This window comes from Danio rerio, chromosome 7 (assembly GCF_049306965.1).
Source record: "Danio rerio strain Tuebingen ecotype United States chromosome 7, GRCz12tu, whole genome shotgun sequence".
Lineage (NCBI taxonomy): Eukaryota > Metazoa > Chordata > Actinopteri > Cypriniformes > Danionidae > Danio > Danio rerio.
The window spans coordinates 49,256,630-49,280,450 of NC_133182.1; the positions used below are offsets into that span (position 1 = coordinate 49,256,630).

A 23,821-nucleotide genomic window follows, 5' to 3' on the forward strand; every position below is an offset into this window, starting at 1 on the left:
TCATTCATTTATTTATTCAATAGTTTATTTACATTAGTTTTTCTCTAGTTCAGTTTAGAAATGTCTTAAAACAACAAGTGACAATTAAAACGACAATCACAGCAAGACAGCTGAAATGAGAAAGTGTTTTTCAAATTGTATTTGATTATTTACATTTGATTTCTTCTAGTTTAGTGAAGAAATGTCTAAAAATAACAACTAACTTGATGAAGACCATGTAGGTCAATACATTGTTACAATAAAAAAATAAAAAGAAAAAAAAGAAACTGAGAGCTAAAATGGCGTGTATTGCGATTTTCTTTTGACTTTTTCTACTGTGTTTGTTTTTGATTGAGCACCTGCCTTAGTGAATCTCGGATGTGTACACATTTCTGTTTTTGGTTGCTTAAAATAGCAACTGACAATTAAAATGGCACTCACAAGAATATTGCTGAAGAAAAAAATCAAATAAAATAGCCAATTCAAATAATTTATATAAAACTATAATAGTATTTTGAGCTTAAAAACAAACAAAAAAAAGTTTATTTAATTTATTTTTAGAAATGTCTTACAACATATTGAATTTACTGTTTAGCATCACTAGTGATGTGGAAATCAGAAGACACTGGTCAACAGGAACAAGGAAGCCTCTATGGCTATAGCTAAAAACGAAATCAAAATGGTTCAGATAAAAACGTCCACATGATGTTTGTAAATGCAAAGTTGCTTGCAGCGAAGCTGGTACATTTAAATCCCTGTGTGAATAAAATATGCTTGAGATCACACGTTGAATTTTTCTTAGCCCAGGAGATCAGTGTAGAACTGACGGAGCGCTGAACGAATTCACAATTTGCCTGAATATGTGACTCAAACTCTTGACGTTCTCTCTAAAAATCTCAAGGGAAACGCACACATACACACACATACACACACATACACACTCTATGTGACCGACACAGAGCGTGCTTATCAAACTGATAAGAGACAGAATAGGGCAGCCTGTCGACAAGCCAGACGCAATACATGCAGACAAACAACAACACGCAATCAAATACACAATCAGCTACACGGCAGCACATCACTCTCTGTCACATAAGACAGTAAATATTGTACACAACCCCGGGGCCAAAGTGCACTGGCTAATAGAGTCCCCTTACTGAGTGTGCCTGTGACTGTTACTGTGAATTAAAATAAAGGCATCAAGTTGCTTGCATTAAATGATTTAAATTTTAAACAAAACAATTATGGGGCAGCAAGGTGGCGCAGTTGGTAGAACAATTGCCTCACAGTAACAAGGTCACTGGTTCTAGCCCCTTCTGGGTCAGTTAGCATTTCTGTGTGGAGTCATGTTCTCCCCGTGTTTGCATGGGTTTCTTCCGGTTAAAACATTAAAATTACATTAACAATAAATATTAAAAACTGCAATAATGTCTAGTTAGTAAAACAAAAATGTAATTAATCCATTTACATTTTTAAACATTTCATGGGTTTTATAGTTTAATCCTTGTACCAGAGCTCGATTTCTTAACCTGATTTATTTATTTAAATTTATTTTATTTTATATTTATATTAATATAATTTATTTACATTTAGTTTATTAAAAATGATGACTGTTCCCTTTTTACTAAACATTTTTTTCCAATACAATGAATAGGGTTATGTATGTGTGCTTGTGTACCTGCATTCATGTACTCTCCACAGGTCCACACAGGTGAAGGGCGGACTGCACAGGTTCTTCCGGCAGGAGTCAGAGAAACAACCCAGAGAAACCCCCTGAGAACTGACCACAGACACCCCATCTCTGGCCTGACTGTCAAGAGCAATAAAGCGACCATTGAGTCTCAGGTCCCGCATGCAGCCTGCGTCAATGAGAAAAAATCAAAACAAAACACTAAATATTTCATATTTCAGCAAAAGTACAGCATAAAATGTGAATCCTCCTCTGACAAAACAATCAGGTCAAAATTATTGGCACCCTTTGTAAATTTGCACAAAGATAGCTGTGCAAATATGCAGTTTATCATTTTTTTCTGCTATTCCCTTAAATATCACAGAAATAGAGGCCTTATGTAATACATGGTTTCCTCAATTGTTGCTGGTCAAAAATATTAGCCCCCTTTAATTCAATACTTTTGCAACCTCCATCGTATTTGTAAATATGTGTTCTACTGTAATTGCCTGTTGAGGTCGGATGAAACCTGTCAAGAAATCAAAGTTTTTTCCATACAGACAATATCTCAAGATCTTCCAGGTTGTTTTGTCCATGTTTCTCCCTGTGTGCAATAAATCAATACTGTGTGTTTGCAGTTTCATCTGACCACAGGATCCATTCTGTTTAAAGGTCCAGTAGTGTCTTACAACTGAATTTTATGGAGTTTGATTGTGAATCAATGCAGAAGATTCTTTTATTTTTTTATTTTATTTTATTTATTTTTAATTTTGCTGCGACCATAAGACTCCTCAATTATTACTTTCTGCAAAGCTCTAGCTGTAACCTCTTGGTAGTTTTGCTATCATCCTCACTGTGCAAAAAGGCAATACAGACCTATCCTCTTTCAGGCAGAGCCAACACCTTCATATAATAACAATGCTTTACCTGGGTAACACTGTGGTTCAATGATTAGCACTTACAACAAGAAGGTTGCTGTTTTGAGTTTTGGCTGGGTCAATTGGCATGACAAGTTGGATACATTCTAGAAAGCATACGCATGTAGGCCACTTTAATCAGTTATGCAGCACTGGTGGTATTCCTTCGGCCCAGACAAATTAAATGTGTGCCTGAAGTGGCAAACCTGTACAAGGGCAAAGGGGGGCCAAAGATTCAAATTCATAAATGGGCCAATTAAGACAAAGATTTGGCACGTATGGCAAAATGTAAATGTGGGCCACGTTTGGCAAATATTTCGCACATTAAACTCTGGCTAATGCAGCCGTTAGCCAATAGTGGCCCAGAGAAGATATGGAAAATGTGGCCCAGTTATCTTAAAACATATGTGGGCCACTTTTGGCGAATATTCGGCACAGTAAGCTATGGCTAATGTGGATTTGAGCCTATAGTGGGCCAGAGAAGATATGGAAAATGTGGCCCAGTTATCTTAAAACATATGTGGGCCACTTTTGGCAAATATTCGGCACAGTAAGCTATGGCTAATGTGGATTTGAGCCTATAGTGGGCCAGAGATGATTTGGCAAATGGGGCCCGCAGTTATCCTAAAACAAATGTGGGCCACTTTTGGCAAATTTTTGGGACAGTTAGCTCTGGCTAATGTGGCTGTGAGTCTAAAGCAGCCCAGAGGAGATATGGCAAATTTGGCCCAGTTCTCTTGAAACATATGTGGACAACATAGACTAAAATCACCATCATGGAGAAAAGTCTTTGCTTTAGTTAGGCTCATAGCCCTGAACCTCTTAATATAAATTTTCTTTTGGGCTGCTGTAACTTTGAAGAACTTTTCTTAAAAAGTTTGTTCATTACAGAAAAACAGAATGAAGTGAGGCACAACCTGTGATGAAATAATATAATTCACTGATGTTTACCAATGTTTAATCCATTATTAGAAGTAATAGGCCAGATCTGGACCAGAATAAAAGCAAACTGTGGCCCAGAATAGGGTCAGTTCTGGTTCATTTGGTTGAATTCTGGCTAATACGTGGTATTGCTTTGGCTTATTTGTGGCCCAGATCTGACAAAGAGGAGCGCACCACCCTTGAACCATCATTCCATTTAGTATGTGGTCCAGATGTAAGTGTCTGGTGTGGGCCGGATCTGGGCCAGAATAAAAGCAAACTGTGGCCCAGAATAGGGTCAGTTCTGGTTCATTTGGTTGAATTCTGGCTAATATGTGGTATTGCTTTGGCTTATTTGTGGACCAGATCTGACAAAGAGGAGCGCACCACCCTTGAGCCATCATTCCATTTAGTATGTGGGCCAGATCTAAGTGTCTGGTGTGGGCCGGCTTTGAGCCACATGAATTTCGCTAGCTGGGATGAATGTACAGCAGATAAAGCATTCATTCATTCATTTACCTTCAGCTTAGTCCTTTAATAATAAGGGGTTGCTAAAGTGTGAATGAACAGCCAACTTATACAGCATATGTTTTACACAGCGGATTCCCTTCCAGCTGCAACCCAGTACTGGGAAACACCCATAAATACTCAAGCAAACTCCACCCTGTCGCCCCATTAAAGAATAATGTTTGAATAAAATTAATTTTTTGTTCATTTGAATGAAAACATAAACAGATTAAACAGAGCAGATTTACTTACACAGCATATTTGCTCATATTTACAAAGTGATCCAATAAACATGACCATGGCTGTACATAAAAATATACACTTGCTTATTTTTGCACACACTCACTCACAAATAGACAAACTGAGCTCAACATGATCCACTCATAATCTGAGCTTTTAGGAGAAGTGCTTTTACAGTCCATTTAATAAACACACAGAGTGTATTGCCGAAGGCTAACCAGCACCGCCGAACACAGGGGACGAACCCACCACTTCTTCTCTTTCATGCCACATGTCATTGTCTCCTTTCGATCAAGTTGTCAGTTTCATTCTTCCTCTACACTTCAACACTGAAGGTGCCTTTGAGGCTATTATATATTAAACGCTGCTATTAATTTTTCATTATCGCCAATACAATAGTGCACGATCATGACATATAGAGCAACCGCAGTCTGAATTAGCTGATAAAGCTGTACAGATGTACACATATGCTGGCTAAGTATTTTTTTTTCTTTCTCCCGCACTGAAGTTAAATTGGATTAGCGGTAAAATGGCAGTCTACTTCACAGTGCTCTGATATAACTCAGTGATTGGATTTCTGGCTATGGGATGAAGCGGTTCTGTGAGCTCCAAATGTCATGCTATAGTGTTTATTGGAATTGTCCACAGCTCTCCGTGCACACTTTGACATATTGACTCCATTTCATTTATTGTAACCAATTCATCTATTGCGGGAAGTTCTGGACAGAGCTCATAGGCTGCTAATCAACTCTGAGACAGAGAGGAATGGAAACTAACAATCAGGGATTTGTGTTTGGTGCATGTTTGATGTGGTTTAGAGCGGAGTGCGTTTGGTGGGGTATATTGGGGTCTGTTTTTCATATCGTTTTCGCATAATTTAGGACATAATCTGTGATCGTATCGGAACCTCTCAATATTTTTTTACAGACTGACAATGGAGCATGGTCATCATCAAACTAATACAGTCAAACAAACATACATAGATAATGTTTTACATGGACTCTAGAACACAAGAGAAGCACAATAACAGATTAGCAAAAAATAAATAAATGGCAAATCACTGCAATTATTGGATTGGAAACACATGCAATTACAAAAAATAAATTAACAAATTAAGAAAAGATCTTCATCTGTTTGAAAGCAAACGTGCTGGAAATATTCACAACGCAAACACATTTTTTTCACAAAATGCAAAAAAATGTATTAAACGTGCTGCATTCTCACAACGCAAAAAATTTACGAAAATGTGCTGCATTTTCTCACAACACTTGCAAAAACATTGGAACTCAACAGTAGTGTTTGAAGGGGACCTACAAACATGATGGACGCCGCTGTCTTGTGATTATTGCCCAGTGAAGTTATCTTTGAAAGGTGAGTTTTTTGTTTGTTTATTTTAACATTCTGATTCCCTTGTCTTTTGTATTTTACTATCCTAAATAACTAACCTAAAAAGTCTGTCATACTTTAGGGTCCACTTGAAACATTTCTGTTGTGTTTTGTGCCTTTTGAAAGTATTGTGCGAAAATGCAGCATTTTCCTAAATTGTTCGCGTTGTGAGAAAATGCAGCACATTTTTTTAAATGTGTTTGCTTTGTGAAGATTTGCAGCATGTGTGCTGTCAAACAGATAAAGATCTTTTCTCAATTTGTTGTTGTTTTTTTAAATTGCAGCCTGTTAAGCTCTCTCGGCCACCAAATGGGATGTTTAGAGCATTTAAAATGTGGCTTTATATGTCATTCTTATTTGTGTTTGCCATTTATTTTATAATTGTAGAAATTATTTTAGAATGCATTTTTACAGCTAATGATATTTTCATTTTCTTTCTTTTTTTACTTGTATGTTGCCAAAAATAAATATACAACACATCAGATTTTGCTACCAGTGTAAATTTTAATGTAGAATAGTGTGATATGAAGCTGTGGTATCACCCTAACCTACCTAATCCCGGTAACACTTTACAAAAAGGTTCATTAGTTAATGCATTTACTAACATGAACTAATCATGAACACCACATTACAGCATTTATTAATCATAATTGAACATTTACTACTGCATTATTAACATCCAAGTCCAAGTGCTTGTCAACATTAGTTAATGCACCGTGAGTTAACATGAACTTACAATGAACAACTGTATTTTCATTAACTAACATGAACAAATACAGTAGTAAATGTATTGTTCATTGTTTGTTCATGTTAGTAAATGCAATAATTAACATTAACTAATGAACCTTATTGTAAAGTGTGACCCTAATCCCTAACCCCAACCTCAGAACCATTCAAATACAGTGTTGGTAGCATAATCTGATAAGATAAAATGTCAGGACACCGATCAATTCCAAACAATTTGTTATTTTAGCAATATTTCTGTTGAAACTAAGGCAAGCAGGGTAATATTACACAAATAACTTTCTACCGTTTTATGTGGTCTTGAACCACAATCGATGATTCAACAAAGGCCAAAGTTGCAAAATCAGTATAGAAAGACAAAGTAAATTCTCTCAGTGATAATGGGAGCTGGATATACTTATTCTGAAAGTATTCACAAGCCATGTATCACCTTGATATTGTCAAAGGCATCATATAACAGCAGTATCTCAGACAGTTGTCGAAACACAATATCATTGTCTATTGACAGAAACTAACTGATAATGCAGGTGAAAAATTGTGAACAACAAACAAACTCAGGCGTCTAATCTAAGAAAGAAGAACCTGTTTGTTGACAAGATTTATGACAGGTCTGCAGCAACACAGACAAAATTAAAATGTCTTGTTATTCATTATTTTATTCTTACAGCCTTGATGCTTATTATACAGTAAATGATTAAAATGTCTATTTTACAAGAAGGTTTTCAAATTGTTCTTTCCGTCTGACACACACAAGAGACCATTTCTCAGTTTCTCCACATTTACAATTTACAGTTATGTGCTTGAGTAAAAAGTTTAAATTTAAAAGAGTTGAGAAACCTTGAAAAGAATTAGACATTTTGAATTGGTTAGAAATTAAATGTTGAGTGACATCATTGTTTGACATCATTTGAACTGGAAAAACGTTCTTGGAAGTGAAAGCTCCAACCTTGCTCTTGCACACCTGCTTGTGATTATCAATTAACCCTGAACATCTTGCTGCTTCAGGTGTGCTTGATTGGGTTGGAGCTAAAATCTGCAGAATGGTTGCCCTCCAGGAGCAAGATGTTCTCGCTGCAGTTGGTAGCACGATGACGTGGTTCAGATTCATCCCATTTACAGTGAGGGGTTGGTTTAAGGTTGGATACATGTAGACGTTAATTTAATAAAACATACAAATCATTCTTATTCCTAGCAACAATCACTCGTGTTTGCGCTTCGATGCAACCCAGACTCATTCTGAAAACGTACCGCTACACACATTTCTGGAGAGCATCAAATATGTGCCAGAAGCTACAATATTTTTTGCAGATTTTGTTTTCAAGAATCCACCAAAGCTGCTGTGTATGATTTTCAGATCTCAAATTTCTCTTGTGAGTGTCATTCGTGCCAGCTCTTCTCGCATAAAGGCACGTTGTCGACTGACTGACTGACCGATCGACTGACCCACCTTCCTCCTTCCCTACAATCAACCAATTGTGTTTTCAAAAGCACTGATTGACCCGCCACTTTCCTTAAAGCCAACCAACAGTTTTAGCCCTCGTCTGATTTTTACCATGTTTTCAGATCTTACTACATTCTCACTCTGTTATTTACTTGATTATTTTATTTTATGGCTTCTGTTTTTGTCTTTCTCGCTTTATGAACGTTCATAACGTTCATTTTTAAGAAGAAAGGCAAAGTTAAGATTACCATTTAAAACTCAAACACATAGCTAATAAATCCAGCAAATTTGTATTACATAAGCTGCGTCCCAAATCGCATACTTATGCACTATTCTACGCCATTTTGTAGTATAAATAGTGTAAAAAGTGTGTTCACACTGAAAACTCTAAAAATATTAAGTGCACTTTAATTACCCGGATGATGCACTCATTCAGCCGCTAAAATTAAGTGTGTAATGATGGACACTTCACTCATTCAACGACCGCAGGTTTGCATACGTAGCGGAAGGGGCGAAGCTATGGGATGCACATGGATAACTTTATTTAATTTATATGGTGAAAGCAAAATTCTCCTACGAGAGTGATTATAGCGCCTCCCGATGGTAATTGCAGCAATACTCACGGCAGGTATTATTTAATAATTCGGTCGTTTATTTCACTGATTTGGCAACCATCAAACGTCATCAGTTAAGTAAAAAAAAAACATTAGTGTGCCATTTGGGACAACACTACATACATATACTATCCTGTTGAGTGTGTAAGTGCATAAGTACATAGTGCATGAGTGCATATTGTGTAGTGTGCCATTTGGGACGCAGTTATAGTTTTAAATAATTTATAATACAGGTGCACTTTAAAGAGATAGCTCACCCAAACATGAACATTTCCTCAACACTCAAGTGGTTCTACAATTTAAGGAATTTAATTTCCGTTGCCTTTTATCTACACCTTCCTAAACACATACCATGCACAGGAATGACTTCATCACGTCCAAAGACTCTTTTTTTTTAGATGATATATGGGCATGACCACATTTTCAGATTGAAACCTCTTTTTCTTATTATGCACTTTGGTCAACCCTGTTGTCATTAGATATGCTATACGCTAAACTAAACTAAACTAAACTAAACTAAACTAAACTAAACTAAACTAAACTAAACTAAACTATGCAACTTTTTTATTTTAATGTTCCCTATTTCATATTTTGTTGACCAAAAGTTGCATTGCAACTACTTTAGTTTTCATTTGAGTAGACTTTCTGCTTAATATCTGCCGATAATGCTCCTTCAACAGACATTTAATTGGGTATATGAAACTTTGCAAGTACATGTCAACTTATACTAACCCTAACCCCAAACTAACAGTTTACTTATAATCTATAAGTATTAGTTGGATATAGATGCAATGTAACTTAAATTGAACTAAATGTGTTAAAGGGACTATACAAATAAAGTGATACATACTTAACTAAACAAAACTAGATCAAACCAAGTTAAACCTAACCTAACCTAACTTAACTTAACTAAACCTGACAAAACCAAACCTAACTTAACTTAACTTAAATTTATTGTCCTTGGGTTAAGTTGAGCCATCTTGAACTATGCATGTTTGCCATGTTCATATACAGTGTATGCCTAAACTTACCGAAACTAAGGAATAAAAATGTGCCTAGATCCAAAACCACCTCCCTAAATTACCCCTCATAGTACAGCACATTCTGACAATACACTACTGCTCTGAGGTAATTGGCATTGGCTTGTTAGGGTCATGCTCTACCAGCTGAGCTTCAGGAACACACCTGTACCTCACCTTGGAAACTCCTGTTGTGTCCAGAGGGGAAAGAGTTGCCCAGCATGACCACAGCGGGGTCAATAACAATCTCCCGACTCCGACCTGGCGACCCGGTGACCTCTCGACGCCCTCCTCCGCCATCCAGACGCAGGGTCAACTCATTGTCATGCCGATCTAAGTGAATGTCATGCCACTCTCCGTTGTCTAAACGATAAGAGGGCATTGTCAAGTTGAAGTCCCCATCACCGAGGTTGTAGAAGACACTTAACAGACCCTGATAGATCTGAAAAAGTAGAGAGGGAAAAAAGAAAGTGCTGTTAGCAAATAAATACATGTATTCAGTTTTATATTCTGAAACAATATATAGCACTGGATACAAAAAATAAAAGACCTATTGTAAAATTATGAAAATAGTTAAGAGAAAACGGAGAGAGGCTGGGTATTAGATGAAATAGACCCATTGGGGACTGAAGACTAGGGCAGGATCTGATATAAGAACTGAACACTAACAGAATTAAACATATCAGCCCTTTAATTGGAGACAGTGGGAGCTGGGAATTTAATATGATGTCAATGAAGTTTGCCACTATATTCCAATGCTGCTTTCCAGACTCTCTAGTGGTCAGCTGAGAGCCTTTCTTTTATTCTTTTTTTTCTTTTTGTGTGTGTGTGTGTGTTGTTCGTTTTTAATCTGATTGTTTCCTATAAATCAAATGCTTCTAAGGCAAACTGTATTATTCATGAGCATTTGGAACATAAAAAGTGTGTAATATCAAAGAACAATATAAAAGTCTGCAGTTTCCAGCTTTGTAACATCCACTATCTAACAAGTCCTTCACTGTAATGCTTTATTTCCTTATTTCCAAAGTTCTAATAACAATGATTCAACTGGTGTTTTACTTTACAAGCACATAGCTCCATGTCCTGAGGAAAAAAGAAAGGAAAACGGTAGGTTTGACAATGAGGTGTTGTGTTTGTTTGTGAAGCAGAAAAAAGGAGCGTCTGGCCAATCTCCCGAAGAAAGCCCCAACCTTCATTTCAATTTCAGAGTCTTTCTGCATATGTCCCAGAGAGCATAATTTGCCAGGCCCCGTTTTGGATCCTGGGCTTTGTGGTGATGTAAAAAGCGGGGCTAATCAATGATGCAAAAGGCAGCGAGGCTCGCTCCCATTTGAACAGCAACCATAAACAGTTTACACAAATAAACACGGCTGACCTGTGTGAACTCCTCACCTTCCTCCTCTCCCACGGCACGCTCAGTTCCACTTGAGACACAGCTCATGAGAATCATCTCAAACAGGATTATTAGACTATTTCAAGGTCGAGTCTATGATTGTAGGCACTAAATCCATAAGGCGTACTAATTAACAAGAACATTAACTTTAATCTGTCTGGAAATTCTGAGATTTTTTTTCACCGTGCCCTATGATTTACCCCACAAATGAAGATAAAGATGTTCAGTCTCTTCCCTTGGTGGTGTGAAACAGGCATCAATGTCCCAAATCCACACCTAATGATCCAGAAATCAATGCCATCCGTGAGAGAAGCAGGTAAAGCCATATGGCCACCTTAATGTTTCATCATTTCAAGGCATTTGATCAAGGTTTTTTGGATATTAAGAGCATATCATTGAGTATGCCTGGGTTCACCAAACAACTTTTCATAATAAAATATTGTAAATTAATATCATGACAGTTGATGATACAAACAATGCTTTTTAGTGCTGTGCTATAATGAGATGAGACAGCAGGTGCTGAAGCAGGACTGAAGTGCTCTTAAGGAAGAATGAGAAGCAGTGGCTCAGTAAATTTGAATGAGAAAAACATGTTTGGTTTAAAGAAATAACACAATGTATTGTCTGAAATATGAGCCAAAGTAAATTAAAAAGTCCACTGAAAGCAGCACATATGTCTCGCTATAATTGAATTTTTTGTTTGCATTCACAGTTTTTCTTAACAGTTTTCTCAACATCTTCTTGGTGTATAAGCTGTCTGCAATCTGTTACTGTAGATTTTGTTGTTTTCGCTGTATATGTTTTATGGTAATTTTACTGCCAGTAAGTTACTGCTGGTTTCACAATAAATATTTTAAAGCACAGGGAAACAACAGTGATTGTTGAGGTCTGTTCTTTTGGAAAACAGAATAGAGGGCTTTAAAAATGTATTTCTAAAAAAAAAATTAAAAAAACAAAAAAAAAAAATACAAAACAAAATTTCTGATATTTAAAATTTCAGCTCAATGATCTTTCTTTCTTTCTTTCTTTCTTTCTTTCTTTCTTTCTTTCTTTCTTTCTTTCTTTCTTTCTTTCTTTCTTTCTCATTCAAGAACTAGCATTCTTACCATTTTAAACAGCCTCTATTTTAGATGTCAATGCTTTGGTAAAAAAAAAAAAAAAAATAAATAAATAAATATATATATATATATATATATATATATATATATATATATATATATATATATATATATATATATATATATATATATATATATATATATATATATATATTACTTTTTTTTATAAACTGTACATTTAAGAACTAGCATCCTTACAGTTTTGGACAACCACAGTTTTTATATGTCTATGCTCTATTAGTTTTGTCATACTCAGTGATAAAAAAAAAAAAAACACATTAGTATATTTGATGGCCCTTGTAATTTTAAGCCACTAAAATGCATGAGCAATATACATATTTTAAAGTTCATATTGTGAAGTAGATTTGTTAACATTAACCCTCCTGTGAAAAGTATTATTATTAAAGTGCTTTTCATGTAGAGATTTCTTTCTCTTTGCCATAATGGCTGTACATATTATTTGATTTATTTAATTAAATAAGTAAATTATTACTTATTATTACTTTGTTATTTTGCAAGATAATAGTTTTCAGCTTAAAGTAAAGTTTAAAGGCTTAGCAAGTTAATTAGGCAGGTCAGTGGACAACAGTGGCTTGTCCAGTAGTGGTTTGTCAATTAAAAAAAAAAAAAAATCTAAAGTGGGCTAATGATAATACCTTAAGCAGTTTTTAAAAAAGTAGAAAGAAAGAATAAGTCAATAGGGTCAGTGTGTGCAATGTGTGGTCTTTGGAAGAGAAAAAAATAAGAACTTTTTTTCTGAGAAATTAATTAACACTGAATATGTTTACATAGATAATCAACATCAATAATCAGATTTTAATACGATTGAGACAATACTCTAATTAAAGTCTACCATGTAAACAGTGATTTTTTTTATAAATTTAATAAGATTAAGGTCATAATTGAACTAAACAGAAATCGAACTAAGACACGTAGATTAAGCTGATTTTAGTCGCATTATTGAAGTGCAGTACAGACATGTACACGCCACAGTAAAACTATTATCGTGCGACAGGATACACACATGGTTGTTTGACTCTATTCTCTGGACCTACCAAGTCAATAAAAGACCACAGACACACCAATCGGTGAGCGGTATCAAATTCCATTAAAACAAAAAACTTCCACTAGTCCTTACTTCATACTTGCTTCCAATAAATATCTAATTTGTCATGGGGGAATGTATGAAATGTTCCTGAATGAAAGTGAAACTGCCGAATTGCAGTTAAAGTAAAAATTTTAAAAATGAAACACCCAAGTTTACATGAAACACCGGAGGAAATGGGGATATCGGTGTGACGCAATGATGTTAATCGAATTATGTGTTAAAACATATAAAATGGGATCACGAAAGGAACATTCTAAAAGCAACTCATGTGTCAGTGCCAGTGGTGTAGTTGTTAGTGCATCGACACATGCACTCCCGTGCTCACAGCGAACCGAGTTTGATTCCCGCGGTCCTATGCTGATCCTTCCCCTCTCTCTGCTCCTAATGATTTCACCCTAATGTAAACACCCTAATCATATTATTGTCTTATTCAGAATTAGGCAAATAATTGGTTTACTGATGTCCATGTAAACGTAGTCACTGACCCTGTATAAAACACTTCACTGATTTAAATCCATTTAAAAACCAGAATCAATTAAAGGCTGCCAGTACAATGCGGTAATAACATCTTTCTGTAAACTCTCAACAACTTCTGAGTAACACTCATTCAAATTCAAGGAAAACACTCCCTTTGTTGACATTCAACTTCCGCTAATGGACCCGTGGCTAAGTCTCTGGAGAAAAAATGAGATGATCAAACTGTTACTTCCTCCTCATCCGTTGATGACAAGAACACCTTGCTGGAATCGTCTCAGTGAGATGATGCTTCATAATCAGACACAACAGGCAATGCTAAATGGGTATTGGCACATCACATCAATTAGCATTATTGCTAAGGTAATTGAGAGGAGCACAGCAGGAGATTAAGATTTAATCTTTCGCACATGGCACAAAGGCAGCATCAGTTCCTGCACCGCTGCGACGCCTCGCAAGATCACAAAATAAGCAGGTAATGAAATCTGTAGCCTGCCACTTTAGGGGATATAAAATATCTTCTAGCCTGTCTCACAGACGTGTCTAATTCATACCGCAGATAAATCACCCAGGTTTACATAGGAAAGAAAAATGGAGGAAAACAAAGCAGCAATCAGCAATCCAGCCGCATCATCTTAAAGCAGGTGTTGAGAGAGGAAGAAAAAAAAACATGGAAAAAATGAGACGGCCTTGGAGTGAGAGGGTAGACGGCATGCATTCTGCAAGTGTATCAGCCAAAATGGGAGACGCATACTAATGCATCTATGATTAAACACAAACTCGTTGCTCCATTCAAATTCACACATTGCACCGCTGTTGCAGCAACGTTCTCGAGGTCTGGCAGATGGGCTGCTATTACAAAGCACATCAAGAACAAATAATCATTATATGCTGCCGGTCTGGGCTGCTTGTTTGTTCGTATGGAACATGAAAATAATCATAACGTTAAATCTCAATATTTCTATTTTGATATATGGTAATAAATAATTAGAATAAGAATTGTTCTGTTTTATTATAGCTGCACCTTAATAATTAACTAATCACTAGCTGACAAAAAAAGACTTGGTCAACTAAGTTTTCATTGTTTTGCTAGTCACAGAAAAAACAAACAAAAAACAAAACAAAACAAAAACAGAACAAAACAAAATGCATCAAATTCACACATATGGTCAGTAAGGGCAAAGAAGTTTAAAACTGTTGGTCTCGCTGATTTTCTATTGAAATGGTAGATTAAAATGTGTAGTCTCTATAAAATGTCTCTATACAGTACAAAGTACATTATGACAAATTCAAAATAGAAATTTCAACGGCATATACATTATTTTTTCAACGGCATATACATTATTTTTTCAATGGCATATGCATTATTTTTTCAATGGCATATGCATTATTTCTTCAATGGCATATACATTTTTTTTTCAATGGCATATGCATTATTTTTTCACATATTGAAAGGTCTGTTCTGATGTGTGCAATTAATCTAAAAATATTTCAGTTAGCTTATATACTGTTCATTCATTCATTCATTCATTCATTCATTCATTCATTCATTCAGTTACTTAGTTAGTTAGTTAGTTAGTTAGTTAGTATGATGCATTAGCTATATTACTTATTTAGATTGATAAATTCTGCCTGAAACTGAGTTTACATGTTTGCTCTACATTCATTCATTCATTCATTTTCTTGTCGGCTTAGTCCCTTTACTAATCCGGGGTCGCCACAGTGGAATGAACCGCCAACTTATCCAGCAAGTTTTTACGCAGCGGATGCCCTTCCAGCCGTAACCCATCTCTGGGAAACATCCACACACACATTCACACACACACTCATACACTACGGACAATTTAGCTTACCCAATTCACCTGTACCGCATGTCTTTGGAATGTGGGGGAAACCGGAGCACCCGGAGGAAACCCACGCGAAGGCAGGGAGAACATTCAAACTCCACACAGAAACACCAACTGAGCCAAGGTTCGAACCAGCGACCTTTTTGCTGTATTGCTCTACAATATATCTTAAATTTTTCAGTTTGTTCCAAGACATTTTAAGCTTTTGGTGTGGTTGCAAGCAAAAAAAAAGTAAAAAAATAAAAAAATCAATCATCAATCAAGCAAGCAATCAAGCAAGCAAGCAAGCAACCATGCAACCAACCAACTGAGCAAGCAACCGACCAAGCAAGCAAGCAAGCAAGCAAGCAACCAACCAACTGAGCAAGCAACCAAGCAAGCAAACAAGCAAGCAAGCAACCAACCAGCCAGCCAAGCAACCAACCAACCAACCAACCAATCAATTTGAATCTGTTTGGTTGCAAACAAACTAACAAAAAAACAAGCTAACTATTTTGCTTTTTTTGCTATTTATTTTGCTGCATTTATTTATTTGTTTGTTACGTTTTGCATATTTTTTTAACATGAATACTGTACATGTTCTGCAGCTTTTTTAATGTCATAATTCACAGTATTACAGTTACAAATCCTTGATGAGGATAGAATACATGTTTGCCTTTCAACATCAAAAAAACATCTTAACATATTTGTTTTGTTATTTCATGAAAGTGATCAAAATAAACAATTTGACCCTTATTGCACCATGCCCCTTTTATCAGTTTTTATGTGAATATAAAAACAGATCTGAAAGGCTTTGGAAAAAAAAAAGAATTATATAACCATAATCTCCAGCAAAAAGAAAGCTGTGATAATCCACCGGCTATATTCAAGAGAAGTGAAAAGAATCAGACAGAAAAGAAAGAGAACTGCTTTTCAGAAGCACTGACCTCCAGTCTGAGGTATTCGTTCTGTTCTTTGGACAGTAGGCTAAGGATGGAGCTGCTGCGTTTGCGTGTCCGGACCAGGACCTGGACCTGCGTGTGTCTGGCTGGCAGTGTGAAGGCCAGCTGAAAGTGAATATGACTCCTTCCATCAAAAGAATATTCCGGGACCTCTGTGAAACACACAAATGTGTTCTTCAGATGCATGCCTTAAAAAGCATGTGTAAACAGTGAATAATAATTTTTTAAAAATCACAGCGTGAGAATATCACAGGATGTTCCAGTCATGTTACATAAAAAAGCTCTACAAATTCATAACACTTCTGAATGTAATTTGTGCCAAGATTGGGTGTATGTGAAAATCCTGCCTGGGTGCAAACACTATCCCTCCTACACAGAGCAATTCAGAGATATTCACGCGCGCACACTAACACACACACACACACACACTGGTTTATCTGCTCTATCTTTAAAGACTCAGTCTGTCTCACCACCCACTTATGAAAACAGACATAGCTTGAAAACTTTTGGGATGTCTGCTGAGTAATTACCCTTTTCACACTGATGCCCGCTGTATCCAGGTATGCACTGGCAGCTGAAGGACCCCCACTCGCCATGACAGCGACCCCGGGTTCCACAGGATGGAAATCCCATGTTAACACAGCTACTGTCTGTCATCACACATCCTGGAGCACTTCCAGATGAGTCGGCAGGTGAACCTAGATCATAATACTGAGAGGGAGAGAACCACAGTGAGAATAACAGCCCGTTTACGCAGTTTCACAGATTCAAATAAGAGATCAGAGATTTTTGCATATTTATTCAAATTGTTGTTTTACATGTGGCCTATATAAGAATTTCATTGTGGACTGATCATGGTCATAAACTGACCTGTATATTTAAATGAATGATTATACACAGCATAAACATTCTAAATATATATAACGTGTATACTTTATGATGTGAAGAAAGCATGTTTTATTATTTTTTATTATGGTTAACACTGGAACTAGCAGAATTGTAAGATTTGCAATGGCCATAGTGTTCATTCTGCATTCTGACAGTTCATTTAAGACTGTACTGAATTTATTGTCATGTGTAATTGTTCCTTTTGTGCTTATCAACCACCTTCTCTGCACAATATATTGCACTTTATATTGAAAATGCGACAAAAGAGTCAGTAAGGGGCAGAGTTCAAGAGGTAGACAGGTTCGAATAAAAGGTTCGATTGAGATTTTATAAAGCATTGAATGTCTGCCATGATACTTTATGATTTAATTAGCATATATATATTGATGAACAACAGTTTTGTTCATCACAGTTGTATTTGAAAGTTTGAAAAACAACAAAGACACACATATTTTATATTAATGTAATGTAATGTGTATTCATATAGCACATTTATTGTGCACACTCAAAGCACTTCAAAATCATGAGGAGGGGTCTGGACAGGAATGATTGGGAGGCCATGATGGTTAAGGGTCGAGAGGGAATTTAGCCAGGACACTTGGGTTACACCCTTATGAGAAGTGGCGTGGGATTTTTAATGATCACAGAAAGTCAGGATCTTGGTTTATCATCTTATGCAGAAGATGTCCCCTTCACTATACTGGGGCATTAGGACTCTCACAGACCGTAGGTTGAGTGCCATTTCATAAAATAAAATAAAATAAAATAAAATAAAATAAAATAAAATAAAATAAAATAAAATAAAATAAAATAAAATAAAATAAAATAAAATAAAATAAAATAAAATAAAATAAAATAAAAATACATAAAATAAAAAAGTGAAATATACACACATTAAGAAAAAGTTAGCATATTATAGTTACAGTATAGTTTGTTAACAAAGGTATCAAATTCTACATTTTAAAAACCGCCACGTTTATTCATTCATACATTTATTTTCTTTTTGGCTTAGTCCCATTATTAATTGAGGGTCGCCACAGAACCGACTTATCCAGCATATGCTTTATGCAGTGGATGCCCTTCCAGCCACAACCCAGTTCTAGGAAATACACTGTCACAATCACACATACACTACTGTTCGTCCAATTTAGTTTATTCAATTCAACTGCCTTGATGGTGTTATTTTTGCTTTTTCGCAAACAACTGAGAAATATCAGATGCCGGATCAGATTTCAGAGGTGCCGGATCCGGCGTGTTCTGGCACAAATTAAGCTCTTGTCACATGATTTGAGTGTTTTCAGTCATCTTAGCCATGTGCCCTGAGTGTTTCAGATCATGCTTCGTTGCAGTGTTTCAAAACACGTGCGCCACGGGATCTTAACTGTCGTATCATCCAGGTGAATGCTGCACACTGGTGGTGGATGAGGAAACCCCCTCTCCTCCTTTCCTCCGAAAAATTTGTAAAACACTTTGAGTGTCCAAAAAAGCACAATACAGTAAAAATGTATGGAATTATTATTATTAATTATTCAATATACTATGTACTGTAGGTGTAACAGTATCTGAAAAATTGAGCTTGTCTATTTTTAACTTCTACAGGTGATCAAAAACAAATATAATTACATTGATGTTGTGCTGAAGACTCTCATTTGATTAAATACATGCAAACAGCCACAGAAAACCGGCTTGTTCTCCTCCTACTGACCTTATTCTGAAGCATTAAGGATGTGTTGTTGAACTGCACTAGCAACACTGGCTTTAATGGTAGACGTTAATATTCATAAGTTTGGTTTGAAGGCAAAATGAAATAAAAAGCAAATGTTCTCCTATCAGTACTGATTCGAACAAACTCACAGCGTGCAGCACATAGTTTGTAGCTATTACAGCACAAATGAAAGCTGCAGCTCTCCAATTATTTTCTTTTATCTCCTTGTGTTTACATGCACTTCCGAGTGTTTGGATGTGTTTATACACTCAAAAAATATTCATGGGCTTTTATATACTACTATCATAAATGATATGCTACTTCTGTTATATGCGACTAAAATTAATAATAGGAAATGTCAAAAATACAACTGTTAGTTAGGTGTATATTTTACAGCTTTACGTTTATATTTGACTACAGATTTGATTAAAATCTTTTCAGAGAGCAGCTCTCATGCATTTCTTTTTGAAATACTGGTTTGTGTATTTTTTTATTTTATGTATAAAATCATTAAAGTGCCTTTATTTTGTTACAGGGATACAATTTCTGTCACTAGAATGCCACATGAACAGTATTTGCACCTTGTGAAAACACCTCAATTTTTTAAAATTCAAATGTCTTATAAAATCCACACAATAATATTACTTTTAGGGTTTCAAAATATTTTAAAACAATATTAAATGCAGACAATAACACATGTTAAACAGCATATTAAGCACTTATTTGGAATTATTGGATAATATTACTTATTTGGTATTTCTACTAAATTCATTCATTCATTCATTCATTCATTTATTTTCCATCGGCTTAGTCACTATTCCAGAGGTCGCCATAACGTAAGGAACTGCCAACTATTCCAGCATATCTTTTAGACAACGGATGACCATCCAGTTGGAATCCAGTATCGGGAAACATCCATACACAATCTCATGCTCACACTCATAGGGCCCTATCATACACACTGCGCAATAAGGAGCAAGGTATGATTTGCGCAAATTGTTGCTTTTTTAAAACCAGCGCAACCCTAATTTTCACATTTTGCACCATGTTGTTTAAGTAGCAAATCCATTTGGATTCATGGGTGTGCCGATCTAAAAAGGAGGTGTGTTAAGGTGCATTGGCATGTTGCTATTTTGAGAAACTGAAAAAGATTGCGCCATTGACCAATTAAAAGCTGGTCTAAAGTCTAAAAAAAAAAAAAAAAAAAAAAAAAAAACACTACCTCTATGCCTTCTTCATGTCCGGGGGGCTTTTTTGAGCTTATTCATTTTAAATTTTTTTATTGTAATGTATTATTAGCAGTATTGTTTATTATATGCATGATTATATTTGTTTTAATAAAAACAAGTTTAGATTTGTCTACCTGTCTGGTTTCGGAGACGTATGCATCAACATATGGAGCATAAGAGTAGGACATGCGTTTTTAAACAAGTTATACAAGTTTTTATACAAAACGAGTTTTTTTGACCACACTTCGTTATTATTGTTCATTACTGATTTGCTGGAAATTAGAACTGAATTTAGAAATAGTTTTGAAACAAATATAACAAGTGAAATTAAATATGTAGTCTAATGGATGTCTTCAGTGGAGTTTGTACAACACAGTTTCCTTATCCATAAAAGTAAAGGAGTAAAGTAAAGAGTAAATGTAAAGTAAAGAAAAAGTAAAGAGGCCGAAAGGAGGAGGCTCGTTCTTTATCCTCTCGCTGCAGATAGTGAAGCTTACAGGTTTTCCACTTACAAAATTCGCCATGTAAACTGACTAAAGGGAATGGGAGATGAGACTTTTAATGTTATGCTCAAAATACACCCATTAACTCATTAAGAGAATAAGCACAACGCGGAGAGGGAGAGACCGGGTGCGGCCAAGAGAGGCCAAGTGTGCTTGCGAGAGAGACCGCATGCATGCAAGGTAGACAGAGAAACTATTAACGTTACTATCATTATTACTGTTACTAATTCTACTATGTTTGTTGTTTCAAACAAATAAGCACATATTTGTTATCTGTATAACTAAAGTGGATTCAGACACGCCCTTAATGCTTTTGCGTCCTGTGCTTTAGACTTTGCGCCTAGAGCCCTCATACACTACAATTTAGCTTATTCAAAAAATCGAGTCGAACCAACAATCTTTTTGCTGTGAGGCAATCGTGCTAACCACTGAGCCACCATGCCGCCCTATTTAATTTAGTAAATGTAAAAGTCTCATGTGTATCTTTCTGTCAGCTTAGTTTTTTTTATAACATCAACGGATCAGATAACTCACACATCAGGCTTTCTAATCAAAGAAAAAAGCCGCACCATATATAAATGATAATGTATGTCCTCTTTCTATGATCCAGTCAACCATAACCCATCTTAAAGGCCGGTGTATACAGTGCTTTAATACTACCAGAAGTCATGTACATCAATACTGAAAGAAGATCGAAAGAAAGAGAATAAAAGAGTGAAAATATAAACAAGCCTGAAAATAATGGCTAGAATAGGCCAAACTGGGAGGCCTTGAGAAGATAAGAGGCGAAAGCTTGTTTTATCGTATTTGTGCATTCACCTTTAATTCGGTCTTCCATAATGAATATCATCATGCCGGGCAAGCCAAAGCCACTTAAAAAAGCTGGCCCGCAGAGCTCTGTATTAACAGAATGGGGAAACCTTGAGGCCTTAAATTCTCTTCACAAGAGAACAACCACGCAACGCATTAGATCAATTTTTCGTTTCATCTGATGACTCCCATTTATTCATGCCCACTCCTCCTAATGGTGTGTTTTTGAAGAGGCTGCATCAGTTTGACCCTGTGCAGGAACCGCTTGCTCCTTGTATGGATGAAGTACAGCTGATTTACCAGCACAACAAAATAAGCAAAAGGGCTGAGTTAAATCCACTGAACTAATCTGTGTCACTCTTTATTTTGTGTTGTCAGAAGAAGTGAAAACACAATGTCACTTAAGCCACATCGTGGACACACTTAACCTGTAACAGGTCAATAGTGGTGTACTGTAACAGATCACAAATTTCACAGTTCAAATTTTCAATCACAGATCTGATCTCATTTTTTGGATTAGCAAAAAAGGAAAGAGGAAAAAGTCATTTGCTTTCCATTTATTATATAACTTTGAGTTTTGATAAACATAACTTAGAACCTAGAATTTTAATAAAAATATAAATCAAGAAATAACCAGCTGAATGAACAAAGTAAAATATTCAATACTGTAAAAAATTATCTTTTTTTTACTTTTGCTGATGATGCTAAATGTAAAAATCTAACATTCAAATATTGTACAAAACATTTTTTTGTCTCATTTTTCAATTAATGATTTGATAATTCACTCATAAAACTTCACGTTTATAGTGGCTGAGGGAGCTTTTTTTGCTCTCTCAAATTTGCTGCCATTTAAGCGAACGCATGCGATTACAAAAAAATGGCAGCAAATTAGGAATAGATCTTTTGACATCCGTTTGACAGCACACATGCTGCAAATCCTCACAACACATACTAGGGGTGTCAAAATTAATTGTTTATTCTGTGCATCTCGTTGCAGACGTGGATAATTCAGTATCGGTTCAGTAACAATCATAACCGGTTATACATACTAACGTCATTTATCTCATAAGTGCAGATTACTATGGCGAGGGAGGCGACTAATTAAAACACTCCAACTACTTTAAGCAGAAACTCAGCACAACTCACTGTCTTTCACTGACACTAGCGCATGAGTTTTTTCCTCCGCATATATCATGAATCAACTGTGATCGTCACTGCCGTTTATCAGTGTCATTCATCTGTGAACAGCGCCAGCTCATTTTAGCCAATCCCAGCCTTTTCTGTTGAGCGCGTGACCAATCATGAGGTGTAAAAACTCCATCGTCAATGCTCAGACAGCATTTACATTTCTTTATTTGCTTTAAATGCTCATGTTGTGCTGTGCATGTACTTCAGCTTTTAACAAAATTTCATATATCTGACTGCTTGTATTAAAGGACATTTAAAGGACAAATTATGTATAAATCTAAATATATGTATAAATTTTAATGATATAATTGTTGTGCTGTGAAGTAAAATATAACTGTGTATAAAATGCATTGTCAATGCACCCTGATGCACCGAGATATTAAATTGAACCAGATCTATGGCATGGTAATCGTAACTTAACCGTGAGACCAGTGTAGGTTCACACCTCTAACGCATACACATTAAAAATGCTCTAGATTTTTACAAAACACAAACACAAATTAATGAAACGTGCAGCATTTTCTCTCTGCACAAACAATTTACGAAAATGTGCTGCATTTTCTCACAACACTTTCAAAAAGAACGGAACACAATGGAAATATTTCAAGGGGGCCCAAAAACATTTCAGACTCCGCTGTGCAATGATTATTGCTCAGTGAAATCATGGGTGATCTTTGATAGGTGAGTTTGTTGTTTGTTTCAACGTCCTGATTTTCTTGTCTTTTGTATTTTATTAGTCTCAATAACCATTGCTACGTTTGAAATCGCATACTTCCATACTATATAGTACGCTAAAAGCAGTATGCGAGCTGAGTAGTATGTCTGAATTCATAGAATTCGAAAAACAGTATGTGAGAAGTACCCGGATGACCTACTACTTCCGGTGAGATTCTGAAGTGCGCATCTGATGCATGCTACACTATCCCATGATGCCCGGCAAAAAAATTCACGAATAGGAGTTAAGCGACTAATGCAGGTAGGTCACATGGTAGCCGGGTCTGTCACGTTTTAGAGTCCCCTTGAAACAATTCCGTTGTGTTGCGTGCAATTTGAAAGTGTTGTGAGAAAATGTTAGTTATCGTGTTCTGATAAAGTGTTGTGTCATAAAAAAAATGCAGCACGATTTTTAGAAATGTGTTTGTGTTGTCAGGAATTACAGCACGTGTGCTGTCAAATAGAT

The 23,821-nt window shown here is 36.0% G+C and overlaps 1 protein-coding gene across 1 annotated transcript in view; it reads right to left on the reverse strand.

Annotated features, from left to right (window-relative positions):
• Positions 1–23,821, reverse strand: part of si:ch211-186j3.6 — a 435,691-nt gene that overhangs the window by 30,124 nt on the left and 381,746 nt on the right. Inside the window, exons 27-30 of the mRNA XM_001920953.7 lie at positions 16,849–17,029; positions 16,304–16,470; positions 9,615–9,879; positions 1,658–1,838 (exon numbers count right to left, since the gene is read on the reverse strand). Coding sequence (XP_001920988.3) covers positions 1,658–1,838; positions 9,615–9,879; positions 16,304–16,470; positions 16,849–17,029 — 794 coding nt within the window. The remainder of the gene's footprint in view (positions 1–1,657; positions 1,839–9,614; positions 9,880–16,303; positions 16,471–16,848; positions 17,030–23,821) is intronic.